Genomic DNA, 18,752 nt, shown 5'->3' with positions numbered 1-18,752 from the left:
TCAAATACCTAGGAATCCAGCTTACAAGGGATGTAAAGGACCTCTTCAAGGAGAACTACAAACCACTGCTCAGTGAAATCAAAGAGGACACAAACAAATGGAAGAACATACCATGCTCATGGATAGGAAGAATCAATATCGTGAAAATGGCCATACTGCCCAAGGTGATTTATAGATTCAATGCCATCCCCATCAAGCTACCAATGACTTTCTTCACAGAATTGGAAAAAACGGCTTTAAAGTTCATATGGAACCAAAAAAGAGCCCGCATTGCCAAGACAATCCTAAGTCAAAAGGACAAAGCTGGAGGCGTCACGCTACCTGACTTCAAACTATACTACAAGGCTACAGTAACCAAAACAGCATGGTACTGGTACCACAACAGAGATATAGACCAATGGAACAGAACAGAGTCCTCAGAAATAATACCACACATCTACAGCCATCTGATCTTTGACAAACCTGAGAGAAACAAGAAATGGGGAAAGGATTCCCTATTTAATAAATGGTGCTGGGAAAATTGGCTAGCCATAAGTAGAAAGCTGAAACTGGATCCTTTCCTTACCCCTTATACGAAAATTAATTCAAGATGGATTAGAGACTTAAATGTTAGACCTAATACCCTAAAAACCCTAGAAGAAAATCTAGGTAGTACCATTCAGGACATAGGCATGGGCAAGGACTTCATGTCTAAAACACCAAAAGCAACGGCAGCAAAAGCAAAAATTGACACATGGGATCTAATTAAACTAAAGAGCTTTTGCACAGCCAAAGAAACTACCATCAGAGTGAACAGGCAACCTACAGAATGGGAAAAAATTTTTGCAACCTACTCATCTGACAAAGGGCTAATATCCAGAATCTACCAAGAACTCAAACAAATATACAAGAAAAAAGCAAACAACCCCATCAAAAAGTGGGGAAAGGATATGAACAGACATTTCTCAAAAGAAGACATCCATACAGCCAACAGACACATGAAAAAATGCTCATCATCACTGGCCATCAGAGAAATGCAAATCAAAACCACAATGAGATACCATCTCACACCAGTTAGAATGGCAATCATTAAGAAGTCAGGAAACAACAGGTGTTGGAGAGGATGTGGAGAAATAGGAACACTTTTACACTGTTGGTGGGATTGTAAACTAGTTCAACCATTATGGAAAACAGTATGGCGATTCCTCAAGGATCTAGAACTAGATGTACCATATGACCCAGCCATCCCACTACTGGGTATATACCCAAAGGATTATAAATTACTCTACTACAAAGACACATGCACACGTTTGTTTATTGCGGCACTATTCACAATAGCAAAGACTTGGAATCAACCCAAATGTCCATCTGTGACAGACTGGATTAAGAAAATGTGGCACATATACACCATGGAATACTATGCAGCCATCAAAAAGGATGAGTTTGCGTCCTTTGTAGGGACATGGATGCAGCTGGAAACCATCATTCTTAGCAAACTATCACAAGAAGAGAAAACCAAACACCGCATGTTCTCACTCATAGGTGGGAACTGAACAATGAGATCACTTGGACTCGGGAAGGGGAACATCACACACTGGGGCCTATCATGGGGAGGGGGAAGGAGGGAGGGATTGCATTGGGGAGTTATACATGATATAAACGTCATGCACATGTACCCTAGAACTTAAAGTATAATAAAAAAAAAAAAAAAAAAAAAAGAATAGTAATTACTGTATTTTACCTACAGTCTGTTAATTTAACAGTACAATGTTTTGTACTGGGAGAATTTTAATTCTCTGTACTTGAAATTCTTGGCTAAAATGGTAATGTAAATGGCAAGTTTGAAGTACATGCTCACACACATTACAATGCTTATCAAACTATTGACCATGGCTGGCAATCCTTAAATCTTTTAAAAATAAAAAGTAACAGAATAAAAAATATAATAGCCCCATACTAAGAGTAAGTACTGTTTGAAGAAATTTTTGAGATACAAATTCATGCTCACAGACTGTGATATAAATGTATTTTTTTCTGACATGAGGTAAAACACTGTATTATATCATTTAGCCCTCAAAATCATTTGGTAACATAAATCAATATAATCATGATCCCCACTGTCATACCACACATGAATAAAATGATACTAGAAAGCTTAAGTAACTTGCTCAGTGTCATAAAGCAAGGGACTCAAAGGGGTTCCCATAAGTTACCATTTTCTAAGATTAGCTACTTACTTTGACGAAATTTGAGATGAAATACTTTTTCCAGAAACCTAGTACTTATATCTGATTGATAATCAGTTATTGCAATTAAAATCAGAAATTAAAAATTTAAAAAGTAATTCAAGGGGATAAAGGATTGTCCTAATCTTTTTTCTGAGGGATATAGATCATTCTATTAAGACATCTTTTAGTTAAAAATTTTTCTGGCCGGGCGCGGTGGCTCAAGCCTGTAATCCCAGCACTTTGGGAGGCCGAGACGGGCGGATCACGAGGTCAGGAGATCAAGACCATCCTGGCTACCACGGTGAAACCCCGTCTCTACTAAAAAAATACAAAAAGCTAGCCGGGCGAGGTGGCGGGCGCCTGTAGTCCCAGCTACTCGGGAGGCTGAGGCAGGAGAATGGCGTAAACCGGGGAGGCGGAGCTTGCAGTGAGCTGAGATCCGGCCACCGCACTCCAGCCCGGACGACAGAGCGAGACTCCGTCTCAACAAAAAAAAAAAAAAAAAAAATTTCTGTAGTTGGATTTTAATGTTAGAATGTTAAAAAAAAAAAAAAAAAAAATTAAGTAGCTACATCTGAAAAACACTTGAAACCATTTTAAAGTTACATAGGATTTGATGAAATGTCTTACTTTATGAGAATCATGACTCAGTCTGAATTATTCTTTAATCCTTGAACAGATAAGCTTTTGTGTTTTGCCTGAAATATCCTTCCCAGACCTGTGTATATTTTTCTCACCCTTCATTTCCCAAAAATCAAAGTTTTTACGCATTTTCCCCTTGCTCCAATGTTTCAGTCTATGTGATGCCATCTGTAATCCTATAGGACTTATGTACTTACCTCATTCATGGCTTCATTATTGTAACTTGTTACATTATAATCACCTTAGGGACAGGGACTGTTACATCACTTATAACTACCACAGTTTATATTAAAGTTGTTTCATAGATATGTGTTGGATAAAGAAAAATACTTACTAATTTTTTCTTGATGTTGCCCCAGACAATACCACCATTACTTTTATGATATTTTTGCATACGAAAAACATATTTATCACAATCATTCCTGTTTGAATACAAAATAATTTTAAGTCAACTTAATAATTTTAAGTTAACTGTCATACTTTTAACCACAGGTTGAACAACAATTGCCTAATTAATTTCAAATGTATTTCTTTTTTTGAAACAGGGTCTCTCTCACTCTGTTGCCCAGGCTGGAGTGCAGTAACATGATAATGGCTCACTGTAGCCTCAGCCTCCTGGGCTCAAGTGATCCTTCCAACTCAGCCTCCCACGTAGCTTGGACTACAGGCACGCGCCATCACGCCTGGCTAATCTTTGTATTTTTCTTAAGAGACAGGGTTTCGCCACATTGCCCAGGCTGCTCTCGAACTCCTGAGCTCATCAAGCAATCTGCCCTCCTGGGCCTCCCAAAGTGTTGGGATAACAGGCGTGAGCCACCATGCCTGACCTCAAATGTATTTCCATCTTTAAAAAGTACATTCTGTATTTAAAAGAGGACAATACAATGTGCCTATGGAGAGGGGCAAAACGCTTAAACATTTTAAAGGAAATACTGAATAAGACTATTTTGGGAAATTATGCTTTGCTTACTGTTCATTGTACCATCTAAGCTCTTTCCAGTATCTTGCTGCCTCTCTTCATTTTCCAAAACTCCCACTGAGACCTCTGGTTCTTGGACTCCCTTTTGCTATACCATTATCTCTCCTGTTCACTTCCTTCCCTATACGAATTGAATCTCAGTTTATTCACTTTAAAGATATGCCTGGTGATTGAAAACCCTCAATTTTTTCAACTGTGCTGGGTTTCCAATCCAGCTCATCAAGCCTTTTATTTCTACAAAACTGTGTCTTTCTTGAATTCCCCATATCAACCACCAAATTTTTTTTTGTTTTTTTCATTTCCTTTACCTTATCTCTTCCCTTACAAGTAAATAGGCTTGACTCATAACTGACGAGATTAAAAGCCAAGTAGAATGGTTGTTTTTAATTCCTTAAACCCACAATTCCTAATCGCACTTATGACAGTAAATACCAGCCGAACACCCATTTCCATACTCTCCCTTACCTCTAAGATCTTACATACCTGAGTATCCTGTTCTTTATGACTATTTGGGAACAACCTTAAAGGCATGACATGTAGAAATGTGACTGTATTAAGATACTTATCTGAATCAAACACTGCTGTATAGCAATGAATAGACCTCATCAGGTATTAGCAAACTGCTTAACAAATGAACAGGTGCGATCCCAGCACTTTGGGAGGCTGAGGCTGGTGGATTACCTGAGGTCAGGAGTTCAAGACCAGCCTGGGCAACATGGTGAAACCCCATCTCTACTAAAAACAAAAATTAGCCGGGCACGGTGGCATGCGCCTGTAATTCCAGCTACTTGGAAGGCTGAGGGCATGAGAATTGCTTGAACCTGGTAGATGGAGGTGGTAGTGAGCCGAGATCGTGCCACTGCTCTCCAACCTGAGCAACTCCATCTCAAAAACAAACAAAAAACAAATGAACAGGCCTAGCCAGTTGTTCAGGATCAGCAACTGGTAAGTCTATTGTCAAAGAGATGTCTCTGAAGACAAAGAGTTTTTCACTCTGAAGTGATACAACTGTTTGATTACTTAAAACTGTTATGAAAAGTTCATCAATTACTAGAGATAGTAAAGTCAAAGATAGTGAAGAAGCCTAAGAAAATCTTTTTTTTAAGAAAAAGTTTTAGACAATATAGATTCATGACATAAGTGAGTCTATCGGATTTCCTTAATTGTAAAAGTGATGTAAATGGAAGAAAATATCCCCCAAAACAAAAAACAAAAACCCACAACCCACACTGGTGTCATTCTACAACCTAGAAATAATGGCTGGTGATGTATAAGTTAAGAAATTTCCTTCCTTATGAATTTGCTACATAAAATTGGGATCATACTGAATATAGTTTTCCTAGCTTTAAAAAACTACTATCCAGTGGATATTTTTCTGTCATTAAACATTCTTGAAGACATGATTTGTTTCATATTCCATTATATGGATAAATCTTAATTTATAACTTTCCTTATTTTTGGATGTTTTGGTCATTCTCAAACTTTCAGTATTGTTTTATGATGAACATCTTTGTTCATATAAATACATGCCTGTCCAAATCTCATATTTCCTTAAAGTGTCTAATAAAATTCAATGGCCAAAAGGATGAATTTTTTTTTTTTTTTTTTGAGATGGAGTCTCGCACTGTCACCCAGGCTGGAGTGCAATGGCGTGATCTCGGCTCACTGTAACCTCCACCTTCCGGGTTCACATGATTCTCCTGCCTCAGCCTCCTTGGTAGGTAGGATTACAGGCGCACACCCCCACACCTGGCTAATTTTTTGTATTTTTAGTAGAGACAGGGTTTCACTATGTTGGCCAGACTGGTCTCGAACTTCTGACCTCGTGATCCGTTGGCCTCAGCCTCCCAAAGTGCTGGGATTACAGGTGTGAGCTACCGCGCCGGCCAAGGATGAATATTTTAAAGCTTTTGATGATTTGGTCAAAGTGCTTATCAAAAAGTCTGTCCAAAATTGTATTCTCAATATGCTTTCACCTGCACTAAATACTAAAATAAAAAATAACTTTTAGATGCCTAGGAAAATTATATTTTTATCTAATAAGTGCAAATTAAAATTTTAGCAAGCTTCCTGAGAGTACTGAATAGTTTTTTTCTCAGTCATTATTATCTTGCTTCTGCCTCTCATTCTGTGGAAATTACTCTAAGATCAGCAATAGCCTCTTACTCGCCAAATGGAATAGCCTATTTTCAGGCCTCATTCTTACTACTTTCCATCTTTTTTTGGTGAAATTTTATTGTTAGTCACCCCTACTTTTTTCTTAATTTTATTTATGTATATGTTTCAAATTGTTCCTGTCTTCACGTGGTTCAAAATTCAAAAGCCCCCCTCCTCTCCTTCCTCTAGCTACCTTAGTTCTCCCTAAAGATCACCGATGTTTTGGTTTCTTATGCATCCTTTTAGAAATACTTAATCTAATAAAAGCAATTATATATACACACACAAGTATATACATATATGCATACACACATATAGGTTCTATTTACACAAACAGTATATTATTCACTACATCTACCTTTTTTCCATTTAATGTATCTTAGGCATTTTATCATGACAGCAATAAAAAATATCTTCATTAATTCCTTTTTTTTTTTTTTTGAGACAGGATCTCACTCTGTTGTCCAGGCTAGAGTGCAACTGTTGCAATCACAGCTCACTGCAGCCTAGACCTCTGGGACTCAAGCAATCCTTCTACATCAGCCTCCCTAGTAGCTGGGACCACAGGCTTTCCCCACTGCATCCTGCTAACTTTTTTTTTTTTGGTAGAAATGGGGTCTTTCTATGTTGCCCATGATGGTCTTGAACTCCTGGGCTCAAGTGATCCTCCCACCTCAGCCTCCCAAAGTGCTGGGATTACAGGCTTCAGCCACTGTGCCTGGCTCTTCATTAATTTCTATGACTACATAATGGACAAGGATTCATTTAATTAGTCCCTACTGATAGATTTTTGAGGTACTGCAATTTAAACAATGCTACCATGAATAAGCTGTACATTCACAATTCTATAAGTAAACTTCCTAAGTCAAAGGGTATGTGCATTTATAATTTTGATACTTACAAACTGTTGCCGCAAAGATCGCACTAATTTACCTTCTCACTAGCAATGCACGAAAATTAACAATGAATTCCTTGTTAATTTGTAGGAATGCTGTATATATTACAGAAATTAGCCTTTTGTCTGTGACAAGCTGCATATATTCTTTTCTCAGGTTGTCTTTTGTTTGTAGTGGTTGGTACCAAGTAAAATGTGTTAAACATTTTTATACAGTTGACTTTATTCATCTTTTCATTAATGGCTTGTAGGTTTTATATTATAGTTAGAAAGACCATCACTAATCTGGTATTATAAAATAATTCTCCAAGGTTTCTTTAGTTTAGTTTTTTTTTTTTTTTTAGTTTTTTACAAGTAAAACCTTGATCCATTTTGAATTGATCCAGAAGTAAATGTGGATTATATCACAATGCTATTTATTGAATAGAACCCTGACTTGATAAAATTGTCCATCCTTAACTTCTAGAAACTATATATTCTTGATTTTTTAAATAATGACTTTTCCCATTACTGGCATCTATGGTCCTCATGAAATGTTTAAATGTTCCTCACTGCTCTGATGCAGAGAATTAAAATATCATATGCATGAATATTTACCTATTTATAGAAGCTAGCATGCCAGGACTGACATGCTGACATTGAGGAGTTTTTACCAATGGAAAGATAACTGATGATGGAGTTGTTGGATTTTTGTCCATATTTGGCAGAATATCATCATCATCTTCACTGTCCTGGAAACTTGGCAACTAGAAAACAAGTATTTATTATCAGCAGGCACCTCATAAAATGTATTTTCTCATTATCACAAAATAATTTTTGGAGGACTGATAAGTTGGTTCTCCTTATAACTTTTCAAGTTAGATAATTAAAAACAGTAGTAGGTAGAGGAGTAGAGGCTAGAGGAACTCCATTTTAGATGCTAATTCACCATGCTGACCTCTGATTAAACCCGGTTCTGGAAATGCCCCTAAGATTTCTACTTCCATGTACTTACCAGAAATTTTGTCCTTAGGTCAAAACAACCTTGGTGTTATCTTAAACACATACTTACCATAAATCCGGCCCTTAGGCAAATTCCCTATGGTATATAAACCCTGGGTCTGGGGTGATAACAGTGCATAAATCCACCATCTTGTGGCCACCCAAGAGATGGCTTCTGCTCAAAAGTCTCTATTAAATGTTTCTGAGAAACTGTATTTGTCACCCTCTTTATTCAGCCTGTAACCGAGTAGTGTGGCTTCAAACCAGGTTTTAAAACTTTTTTCTTCCTTTCTCCCCAATTTTAAGATACAACTTTGAGATAAACTGCCTATGTGTTTCCATTCATCTTGAAATACAGCCTCTGGCCGGGCGCGGTGGCTCAAGCCTGTAATCCCAGCACTTTGGGAGGCCGAGACGGGCGGATCACGAGGTCAGGAGATCGAGATCATCCTGGCGAACACGGTGAAACCCCGTCACTACTAAAAAAAAAAAAAAATACAAAAAAAAAACTAGCTGGGTGAGGTGGTGGGTGCCTGTAGTCCCAGCCACTCGGGAGGCTGAGGCAGGAGAATGGCGTGAACCTGGGAGAAGGAGGTTGCAGTGAGCTGAGATCCGGCCACTGCACTCCAGCCTGGGCCACAGAGCGAGACTCCGTCTCAAAAAAAAAAAAAAGAAAGAAATACAGCCTCAAAATGTGAACCTCCATTCCCTTTCTTTACCCATTCTATGCTGCCATGCCTTATGCACATGTATTTACCTAGACACTTTTTAAGTGCACACCATGCTCGTTTATCTGGTCATGTATTTCCTTAGAAGCTTCAGGGGCTGGATCCTGGCACAAATTGGATACTTCCATAATTCTCTCCCCAGTCAAGGCCAAAACTCACTCCCATCTAGAAATTTACTGCAAGATTTACTACAATTAATTTGTAACCTGGTTGGGCCCAGGATGGTGCTGGTCCCTTCACCAAATGGAATAATATTTCAAGATAAGCTGTTGAAGCACACTGAGCCACCTGACACCTCCTAACCCCTCCTCTCTTGCATTCCAAACCATTCTCTCTTTAAAAACTCCTATGTTCACTCCACAAATTGAAGACTGGAATTTTTGGAATTTCACCCACACTTCCCTTTGCTGGCACAGATAATAAAACTCTGTCACACCTTGCTCTTGTTATATTGTCTTCTTTTCATAAGTGGCGAGTAGTTGGACTACTATGCTGGTTACAATTTTTGGTGGCCCATACAGGGAGCCCTGTGTATGCACAGGAGGCTCCAGACCCACCTATCTGATATTCTGTTGGATGGGGCGATGGGGCCACCTGTGAGTGCCAGCTGCTTGTGGCTAGCCGACCCCGTAGAAAGAATATTAGGGGAGCTTCCAGCAGCTGCCAATGTGCCTTTGTCTTGCGGAACCTCCTTTTCTCTTTCTGTCACAGCATCTGCTGCTTCCAAAGCTTCACTGATACAAAGAGACTGTGACATTTTGAAGAAGTCAACAAACGTTGGAACCAGGCGAGCTGCTGATGTGCACCTAGCCTCCCTCTGACTCTTACAGGGTGTTGCTGGGTCTCTGCTCTGTTTAGACTTAGCTGTTGGTATCACCATTTGGCCATTTTTATGCATTTGTATTTGTGGCACCCTCAGGCTTTGCTCACATTGGACTCAGTCCCCTGGTGGGGGCCGTTTGAAAGTGAGGCAAGGCGTTTGGAACTCTACCCAGTCCTCTTAACTGGGGATTTGTTTGGAGGCAGTGCACCATTTGTTTGCACATGTAGGTGTATAACCTTAATGTGTATATGGGCCCTAATCTCTCTCTCTTCCTCCATCTTGTCTATTCCTCCCAGCTCCATCCCACTGACTACGTTGGAAACAAGCCATCAAGCCTAACCTCCCCTGGGCTTGAAACAGCTCTGGGTCGAAACAAGCCTAACCTCCCCTGGGCCATAAACACCATTAGCTTCCTCCAGCTGGAAACAGCTAACCTTGACTGGTGACTTGTGGAAGTGGGAATGTTACAGCAGGCAGCTAGTCAGGGATAAGCAGGGAATGAGCGGGCCTCCCCATCCCCTACCAGGAATGTTGTTAGGCAACCATCCTATGATGGTCAGGTGGTTGTTAACTGTGTCTCTAAAATAATAATTAATCGCAGCCAGCACCAGGGAAAGGCAATCTCTCAATAAACAGAAACACCTAAAATTGGTGGTGAGCAGCTTCCTGATAAGATCTCAGAAGTTGGGCGAGTGGGCTCAAGCATGTGCATTAAGAGGCAAAATGGAGGAGTTTAACTGGTATATGACCTCCTATAGACATTCGACTGGTAAGGGAAGAAAGCCTCAAGTGAGCCTGTGTGTGCAAATCCAGTAAACACACTGTAACTTGCTCCCCTCCTAAGTGCTAGCACACCACTGAGCATGCAGACAGCCTACCCCAAAGTCAGAATCAGAAGAGAAGGAACACATGACCCCCAGAAGCATGCCAACATATAAAACCCCAAGTCACAAAGTTAAACCATGCTTCAAGTCACTGGCTTGGCCCTCTTCTGAGAGTACTTTCCTTCCTTTGGTTCCTGCTTTAAAGTTTTTAAATAAACTTTCATTCCTGCACTAAAACTTGCCTTGGTTTCTCCTTCTGCCTTATGTTTCCTTGGTCAAATTCTCTGTTTAAAAAATTTTTATAATTATTATTAAAAAAAAAAATGGAGACGGAGTCTCCCTATATTGCCCAGGCTGGTCTTAAGCTCCTGGGCTCAAGGGATCCTCCTACCTCGGCCTCCCAAAGTGCTGGGACTATAGGCATAAGCCACCACACCTGGCCAGAATTCTTTCTTCTGAGGAGGTAAGAACTGTGGTTTCTGCAGACCCGTATGGATTCGCTGCCAGTAACAGAAGGGATTCATCCTACACTATATAGGTCTAAGGTGCTGAGGCTCTCCCTGACAGAAGATAAACAAGAATGATGGTGGTCTGCTGGTTGCACAGGTTCAGGCTGTGTCTGCTAGAAATTTTAAGGTCAAGGAACAAGGACAAGGACACAGCCTTAGCCTTTAAAAGACTTAATTTCTCTTGTGTAAAACAGAGATAATAACACCTATTTCTAAAGGTTATGTAGACCAGAGGTCAGCAAATGTTTTCTGTAAAGAATCAGATAGTGAATATTTTAGGTTTTGTGGTCCAGTCTCTGTTCTAACTACTCAACTCTGCACTGTAACATGAAAGCAGCCATAGACAATATGCAAACAAATGTGACCTTTCGTATCAACAGAACAAAACTCTAATTCACTTAATATTATGCTTAGCCCTCAGTAGGAACTCAAGCAGTGTTAACTATGTCACAGAAAATGAGATAATTTGATGCTGTCTATTTCTACTTTAGTTCTGTTCTTTACATTTCTATTTTTGTGAGATGGAGTTTCGTTCTTGTTGCCCAGGATGGAGTGCAATGGTGCCATCTCGGCTCACTGCAACCTCCCACTCCTGGGTTCAAGCAGTTATCTCGCCTCAGCATCCTGAGTAGCTGGGACTACAGATGCCCACCACCACACCAGCTAATTTTTGTATTTTTAGTAGAGATGGGGTTTCACCATGTTGGCCAGACTGGTCTTGAACTCCTGATCTCAGGTGATCTGCCCACCTTGGCCTCCCAAAGTGCTGGGATTACAGGCGTGAGCCACCATGCCCAGCAGTTCTGTTCTTTATGATGCTACTATTGCATTTAGGCTAAAATATACACATATAGAACCTGAAATGATGGTGGGATAACATAAAGGGTACAACCCCTAGTGGACCACAGTGTTTTGAAGAAAACATTTGTCAGGGCATCTGGTGGCTCTCTTAAGACTTCCCTCTATAACCAGTGTAAGCAAAAAGGGGGCCCAGCTAATGCTACTAAACTTTGTAAAGCATTGTGTAGCCTTTTTAAATTGAAGATGATTTAATGACAAGAAATTGGTAGATGAAAAAATTACGCTTATGTCTAGCTCACTAACTGTTTGAATTCTTATACTCAATAGTCCAGTTGTCTATTATCTACACATTTCTGCATTACTTTAATCTTAATAATCTTTTTTTTTTTCTTTTTTTGAGACGGAGTCTTGCTTTGTCTCCAGGCTGCAGTGCGTGGCTGCAACCTTTGTCTAGGGGGTTCAAGCGATTCTCCTGCCTCAGCCTCCCAAGTAGCTGGGATTATAGGCACGCGCCACCACGCTCGTCTAATTTTTGTATTTTTAGTAGAGACAGGGTTTCACCATGTTGGCCAGAATGGTCTTGATCTCCTGACCTCATGATCCACTCGTCTCGGCCTCCCAAAGTGCTGGGATTACAGGCGTGAGCCACCACGCCCGGCTAATCTTAATATTCTTAACATTTATATTTAGATTCTAGAAAGTCTTAAATGTGCATTTAATATCTGTATTCTATTTCACTGTGTTTATGAAAAACTGGATATACAGATTGTTTCCAGTTTTTTGCTATAAAGATAAAACTGCAATAAATATCTTGCAAAGATTTTGGGCTTTTGGATTTCTTAGGATAAACTCTCAAGAATAGAATAAATCTTGCCGGGCGTGGTGGCTCACGCCTGTAATCCCAGCACTTTGGGAGGCCGAGACGGGCGGATCACAAGGTCAGGAGATCGAGACCATCCTGGCTAACACGGTGAAACCCCATCTCTACTAAAAAATACAAAAAAATTAGCTGGGCGAGGTGGCAGTCACCTGTAGTCCCAGCTACTCGGGAGGCTGAGGCAGGAGAATGGCGTGAACCCCGGAGGCGGAGCTTGCAGTGAGCTGAGGTCCGGCCACAGCACTCCAGCCTGGGCAGCAGAGCAAGACTCCGTCTCAAAAAAAAAAAAAAAAAAAAAATAGAATAAATCTTTATGGCTTTTATAATATATTGCTATAATGCTTTCTTACTAAAAGGTACGATTCAATTTGTATGCCCACTGATGTATGACTGTATCAGTATCACCACTGCTTCTGTTAGCAGTGGATATTTTAACTTACTTTTTTTTAAGATTCTGTAACTTAGAAAGTATACATATATAATTTACTTTACTTTCTTGAATTACTAACTAAAATGACCACTTCCCCAAGTGTTTATTCAGCCTTTTGAATTTCTTCTTTTTCACACCTTTTCTGTGATCTTGGTACTCTTTGTTATTCCAGTAACATTTGAATGACTTGTTCATATTACAGATACTAGCTTGGTTTTATTTGCTATGAATATTTTACTCCACTGAAATTTTTAGTTATTCTACTCTTCATATGACAAAAATTCTTTCATACATTCAAATCTTTTAATACTGTGCTACTATCATTTAATCCCTACTTTCAATTACTACACCGTATCTTTTATCACCTTTAAAAAAAAGTTTGCTTGGTAGTATATTAAACTTTATATATGTTTCGCCTAATTCTAAGTTTACTGTTTGGTTCTACAAACATTAACTTTGAACCGACTGAAGTGCAGACTCTGGAAACTAGTAAGAATGGCATATATCAGCACATTGTTTGCCATAAGACTACAATCATGTCTAGGGAGGCTACTGATCCTTCGCCTAAATATTAGTGATGAACACTACCATACATAAAAATGAAAGATACAAAAGTCAATACAGATAAGGAAAACAATGATTTTGTGCCTCTTACCAGTATTCTTTGATGCTGTAAAGGTGTTGTACTGAAAAAATCATCATGGTCATCTTTTGGCAACTGTTCCAGAAATTCCCTCATCTGTTGCTTCCTTTTAAGAGTTCCCACTTTGGCAGTTATCTTAATAGTTTGTTTCTGATCAGCATCACCTCGCTTGCCTGAAGAGTCAGCAAACCATTTTGATAAGGATTTGGTTATTTATAGTAACTGCTCTATAAAGTTAACAGCCTTTGCAAAATCTAAATTGTGCATTCATGTTAAAAAAAGAAAAGAAACTCAGCCTTGGCCAGGCTCAGTGGCTCATCCCTGTAACCCCAGTACTTCGGGAGGCCAAGGCAGGAGGAATGCTTGAGCCCAGGAGTTCAAGACCTGCCTGGGCAATACAGTAAGACCCCATCTCTCTAAAAAATGTAGATATAGATAAAGAAAGGAAAAAGAGAATGAAAACTTAGCTTTTTATTTTACAAGTCTCCTATAGAACAAATGATTATTTCTACACTGGGATCTGGGATTTGTGCAATATGATTAGCCCATAGGATACTCATGAAGAAGCTAAGATTAGGCAGGGTGAGGTTAAAAAGATCTTTTTTTTTTTCTAGAGATGGGGTTTTGCCATGTTGCCCAGGCTGGTCTTGAACTTGTAAGCTCAAGTAATCGGTCCACCTCGGCCTCCCAAAGTGCTGAGATTACATGCATGAGCCACCATGCCTGGCCAAAAAGATCTTTACACTGCAAGAATGATTGCCTCTACATTGCCTCTTGCTGAATGCCTAATTTATTGATTTTGCTAAAATATATAAACCTTATTGAATTATGACGGGGTACTGGGTTCTCACTAATGCTTATTACAGAAATTCTCTGGCATAATTAACCTTTTTTACTAGTACTCATGAACAGGAGTATGTAATCATGGGACTATGAAAACTGAATATTTTCTGAGCTTTCTCATAAATTACTTGGGGATCTGACCCAAGTGCCTTTTAATTAAACCCTCAGAACAATAATTCAGATATTGAAATCTCTGAATCTAACTGCAGAATTCCTAAAACTCAAAGCACAAGGCTACTAAACTACTACTGATGGAAGTAGAGACCTAGGTAAGACTTAAAAATTAAACAGATGATTTCTGAAATTCTTTCTAGCTTTAATATTTTAAGAAAATACCTATTAATATTCATGGATAAATATAAAATATATCTGATTTCAGTGATCAGAAATCAACACTGAATACTACGAAAAAAACTATTTACTATGAAGTTTACCATTTTGGCCTTTGGAATTGGCTGGCTTTTTCTTAGTGACATGTTTCTGGGATCCTTTTCCTCTGGGATTTTCCATGTATTTCCTCTGGCATTCTTCAGCAGATCGAGAACCTACAGCTGCAGCTACATCTGACCAGAAACCAGGTTTGTGCTTTGGAAGAGATGCAAAAGCACTATGGAAGATCAAAACCAATTAAAGAATAAGAAATTCAAACCAATGACAATAACCTCTTAAAAGCATACCCCTGAACTGATGAGATTTACTGAGATGAAGGAATTGGTTTTATCGAAATCATTCTGGATAACAATTAAGATAGATATTATTCCCTCCCCTCAGTAACTTACTCTAGTGCTTAAAATATGAAGATGTAATTTTACCTATCTAGTAGATGTCTTCTAACTATTTTGATGTGTTTTATTAAGCCTGAAAAATGACCCTCAGCCTTTCAACATTTTTTTTTTCTTAAGTCCAACTAATCGATGATACGGTTTTTTAGGAGACTCTGGCATGACCAAATTTTCTACACTGTTACCTTAAATCTTACTGGTGCTAAGTATATTGGACAATAAGCTCTTAGTTCTCTTATATAGTCTAGGTTATAAGCTATTAAAAAGTGTTATGCTTGCTTTCATTCTACTATACTTTGTAGAACTCAGCATTTTAGATATATGCTCTGTTAATTAAGGAAAATGAAAATTGAAAGAGAAAACTATAAGGAAGTCCCTAATTTAACATTTGAGTTACATTCTACAAGTTCCTTTGTAAATGATTTAGAACCTGGTATACAAGTTACCACCCCCACTCTCCCCATAAAGATTTTATGCATTGTGGTGAGATTGACAATTTAGTCAGAAAACATCTATGTAACTCATTAGTGTAAAAGTGATATTAACAATGTTATTTCAACTATACCAAGTCTTTATTTTTAATCTGTTTCTTTGGCAAAATATTTTTATTTCTACCTGGATTCCAATTAATAGATATAGGTTTCATGCAGCAGTATGCGGGAAAATTTTTAATCAGCTCTCTGGGGTTAAACAGCCTTGATTTATAAAGTCTGATGATTTTCAAAGGGTCAGTATTCCCATTGGGGTTGATGTCAAGCTACCCTCATGTCACTGACTGTGGCGTTGATAAAACACGTGTGATAGCACACAATTATATAGTATTTCCACCATACAACAGAGGTGAAGAGTCTCAAGAGCATATATAATAAAATGTAAAATAATTAAGAAGTAATGAGTTTTGAGCATTATCTTTGTTTTAAATAAGTTTATATAATTTAATTTTTAAGGACTTTAACACTCAATTTTTAAAATTCCCCAAAATTTAACTATCAGCTCTTGTAAACAGCTACCAGTTGACCACAGCATACTATTCCATGCAGAAAAGAATACTTATGAGCATTAAATACTTGTTAATGAATTATTTTACATAATTAATCATTCCACAGGTGTTCTAAAGTGAAAAACTAGAAGGACTTGGGAACTCAAGCTTCTCTATTTGTGTGTGTGGCTAATTTCTTTTTTTTTTTTTTTTTTTTGAGACGGAGTCTCGCTCTGTCGCCCAGGCTGGAGTGCAGTGGCCGGATCTCAGCTCACTGCAAGCTCCGCTTCCCGGGTTTACGCCATTCTCCTGCCTCAGCCTCCCGAGTAGCTGGGACCATAGGCGCCCGCCACCTCGCCCGGCTAGTTTTTTTTGTATTTTTTAGTAGAGACGGGGTTTCACCGTGTTAGCCAGGATGGTCTCGATCTCCTGACCTCGTGATCCGCCTGTCTCGGCCTCCCAAAGTGCTGGGATTACAGGCTTGAGCCACCGCGCCCGGCCTGTGTGGCTAATTTCTAAGTCTACGACTGTCTAAAAGAACTATTTTATATAACACAAATAATAATGTATTTAATAAGAAACTAGTACTTAACACATCTCCTCTAGATTATTCCAGATAATTTAAAAAGACACACTTAAACATATCACACCATGTTTACAACTTGTTTCATTATTAGCATAAAACCCCAAATCCTTAGTGTAACGCTGTATTGTTCCTTGCCCAACTCTCTAGTCTCATCTTGTACTGCTCTTTGGTCAACTTTCAGTATTCCAGTCATTCTGGCCTTTTTTATTTTTCTTTCTTTTTTTTTTTTTAAAGAGACAGGGTCTCAATCTGTTGCCCACACAGGAGTGCCAGGCATTATCATAGCTCAGTGTGGCCTCCAACTTCTGGGCTCAGGCGATCCCCCTGACTCCACCTCCCTAGTGGTTGGCACTACAGGCACAAACCCCACACCCATTCTTTCAGTATTTCTAAATATGCCCTCTTTCTTTCTACGTTTGTGTATGCTATTCTAAGGTCCATTTGTCTTGAATCCTTGGCTTAAATAATTCTTATTTATTGATATAGTTTAAATACGTGCCCCTACCCAAGACTCATATTGAAATGTATCCCCAGTATTGGAAGTGGGGCCTAGGGGGAGGTGACTGGTTAATGGAGGTCGATTCCTCATAAATGATTTAGCACCATCCCTCTTGGTACCATTCTTTTGATAGTGAGTTCTTGTGAAATCTGGTCATTTAAAAGTGTGTAGCACACTTTTCCAGAATGTCATATAAATGGAATCATATAGTATATAAGCCTTTGAGTTGGCTTCCTTCACTCAATATGCCTTTGAAATTCAACCAGGTTGTTGTATGTATCAATAGTTCTTCCTTTTTACTGCTTAGTAGTCCACTGAAAGAATGCACCATAATTTATGTAGAAAGTATGACAGAAATCAGGGAGAGGGAGGAACTTGGCATAGCACCCTTTAAAGTTGTTTATGAACTCCTAGGCCCATCCTGCAAATTTTAATATATTTTCATTTTTGTTCAGTTAAGAATATCTGGCCGGGCTGGTGGCTCACACCTGTAATCCTAGCATTTTGGGAGGCCAAGGTGGGTGAATCACTTGAGGTCAGGTGTTCAAGACCAGCATGGCCAACATGGTGAAACCTCACCTCCACTAAAAATACAAAAATTAGCTGGATATAGTGGCGCACGCCTGTAATCCCAGCTACTTGGGAGGCTGAGGCAGGAGAGTTGCTTAAACCTAGGAGGCGGAGGTTGCAGTGAGCTGAGATGCATCACTGCACTCCAGCCTGGGTGACAGAGTGAGACTCCGTCTCCAAAAAGAAAAAAATAAAAAAAGAGAATATTTTCTACTGAGTCTTCTTCTTTGACCCACAGATTATTTAAATGTAAGTTATTTAATTTTAAACCACTTGGAAATTTTCCTTTTATTGATTTGTAGTTTAATTCAATTATCATCAGAGAACATGCTTTGTATGATTTCAGCAATTTTAAATCTGTTAAGATGTTTTATGATCTGGTATATGTTCTATCTTGATGAATGATCAACCTATCCTTGGAAATAACCTATTCTTTTTCTTATTATTGGGTGGAATGTTCTGTAAGTGTGAATCAGATACAAATGACTGATGGTGTTATTCAGTTCTCTATACTTGCTAATTTTCTGTCAGTTATATCGAATACCAAGAGAAGAGCAGGGTGGTTTCCTACAAGTGTGGATTTAACTATCCTTGCAGTTTAGTCTGCTGCTTTGTCAGTTTTTAATTCATGTATTTTGAGGTTTTATTGTCAGGTGCATACACACTTAGGAATTTTATGCCTTCCTGTTGACTGACCCTTCTATCATTTGTAATGTCTTTCTTTATTCCTGGTTATTTTCTTCCTACTAAAATCTATTTTGACAGATATTAATACAACCACTCAAGCTTTGGTTTGTGTTTAGATACCATTTTTCTATCCTTTAAACTACCTATATCATTATATTTAAAGTGAGTTTCTTGTATACAGCATATAGTTAGATCATGTTTTTAAATTCATTCTGACAATCTGTCTTTTAATTGGTATGTTTAGACCATGTAATTTAATTATGTTGAATTTAGGTCAATTATTTTATTATTTGTTTTCTGCTTGTTCTAT

The 18,752-nt window shown here is 38.7% G+C and overlaps 1 protein-coding gene across 2 annotated transcripts in view; it reads right to left on the bottom strand.

The window, feature by feature from the left end:
- MIS18BP1 (MIS18 binding protein 1) overlaps positions 1-18,752 on the bottom strand; it is a 63,943-nt gene that overhangs the window by 6,537 nt on the left and 38,654 nt on the right. For both annotated transcript variants that reach the window (XM_033188139.1, XM_033188140.1), the window contains exons 12-15: positions 14,774-14,946; positions 13,509-13,669; positions 7,478-7,626; positions 3,184-3,271 (exon numbers count right to left, since the gene is read on the bottom strand). In XM_033188139.1, coding sequence (XP_033044030.1) covers positions 3,184-3,271; positions 7,478-7,626; positions 13,509-13,669; positions 14,774-14,946 — 571 coding nt within the window. The remainder of the gene's footprint in view (positions 1-3,183; positions 3,272-7,477; positions 7,627-13,508; positions 13,670-14,773; positions 14,947-18,752) is intronic.

The sequence above is a fragment of the Trachypithecus francoisi genome, unplaced genomic scaffold, assembly GCF_009764315.1.
Source record: "Trachypithecus francoisi isolate TF-2019V2 unplaced genomic scaffold, Tfra_2.0 Lachesis_group3, whole genome shotgun sequence".
Classification (NCBI taxonomy): Eukaryota; Metazoa; Chordata; class Mammalia; order Primates; family Cercopithecidae; genus Trachypithecus; species Trachypithecus francoisi.
Note: the sequence above shows the minus strand (reverse complement) of the source record. Positions and strands in the feature narration are given on the sequence as shown.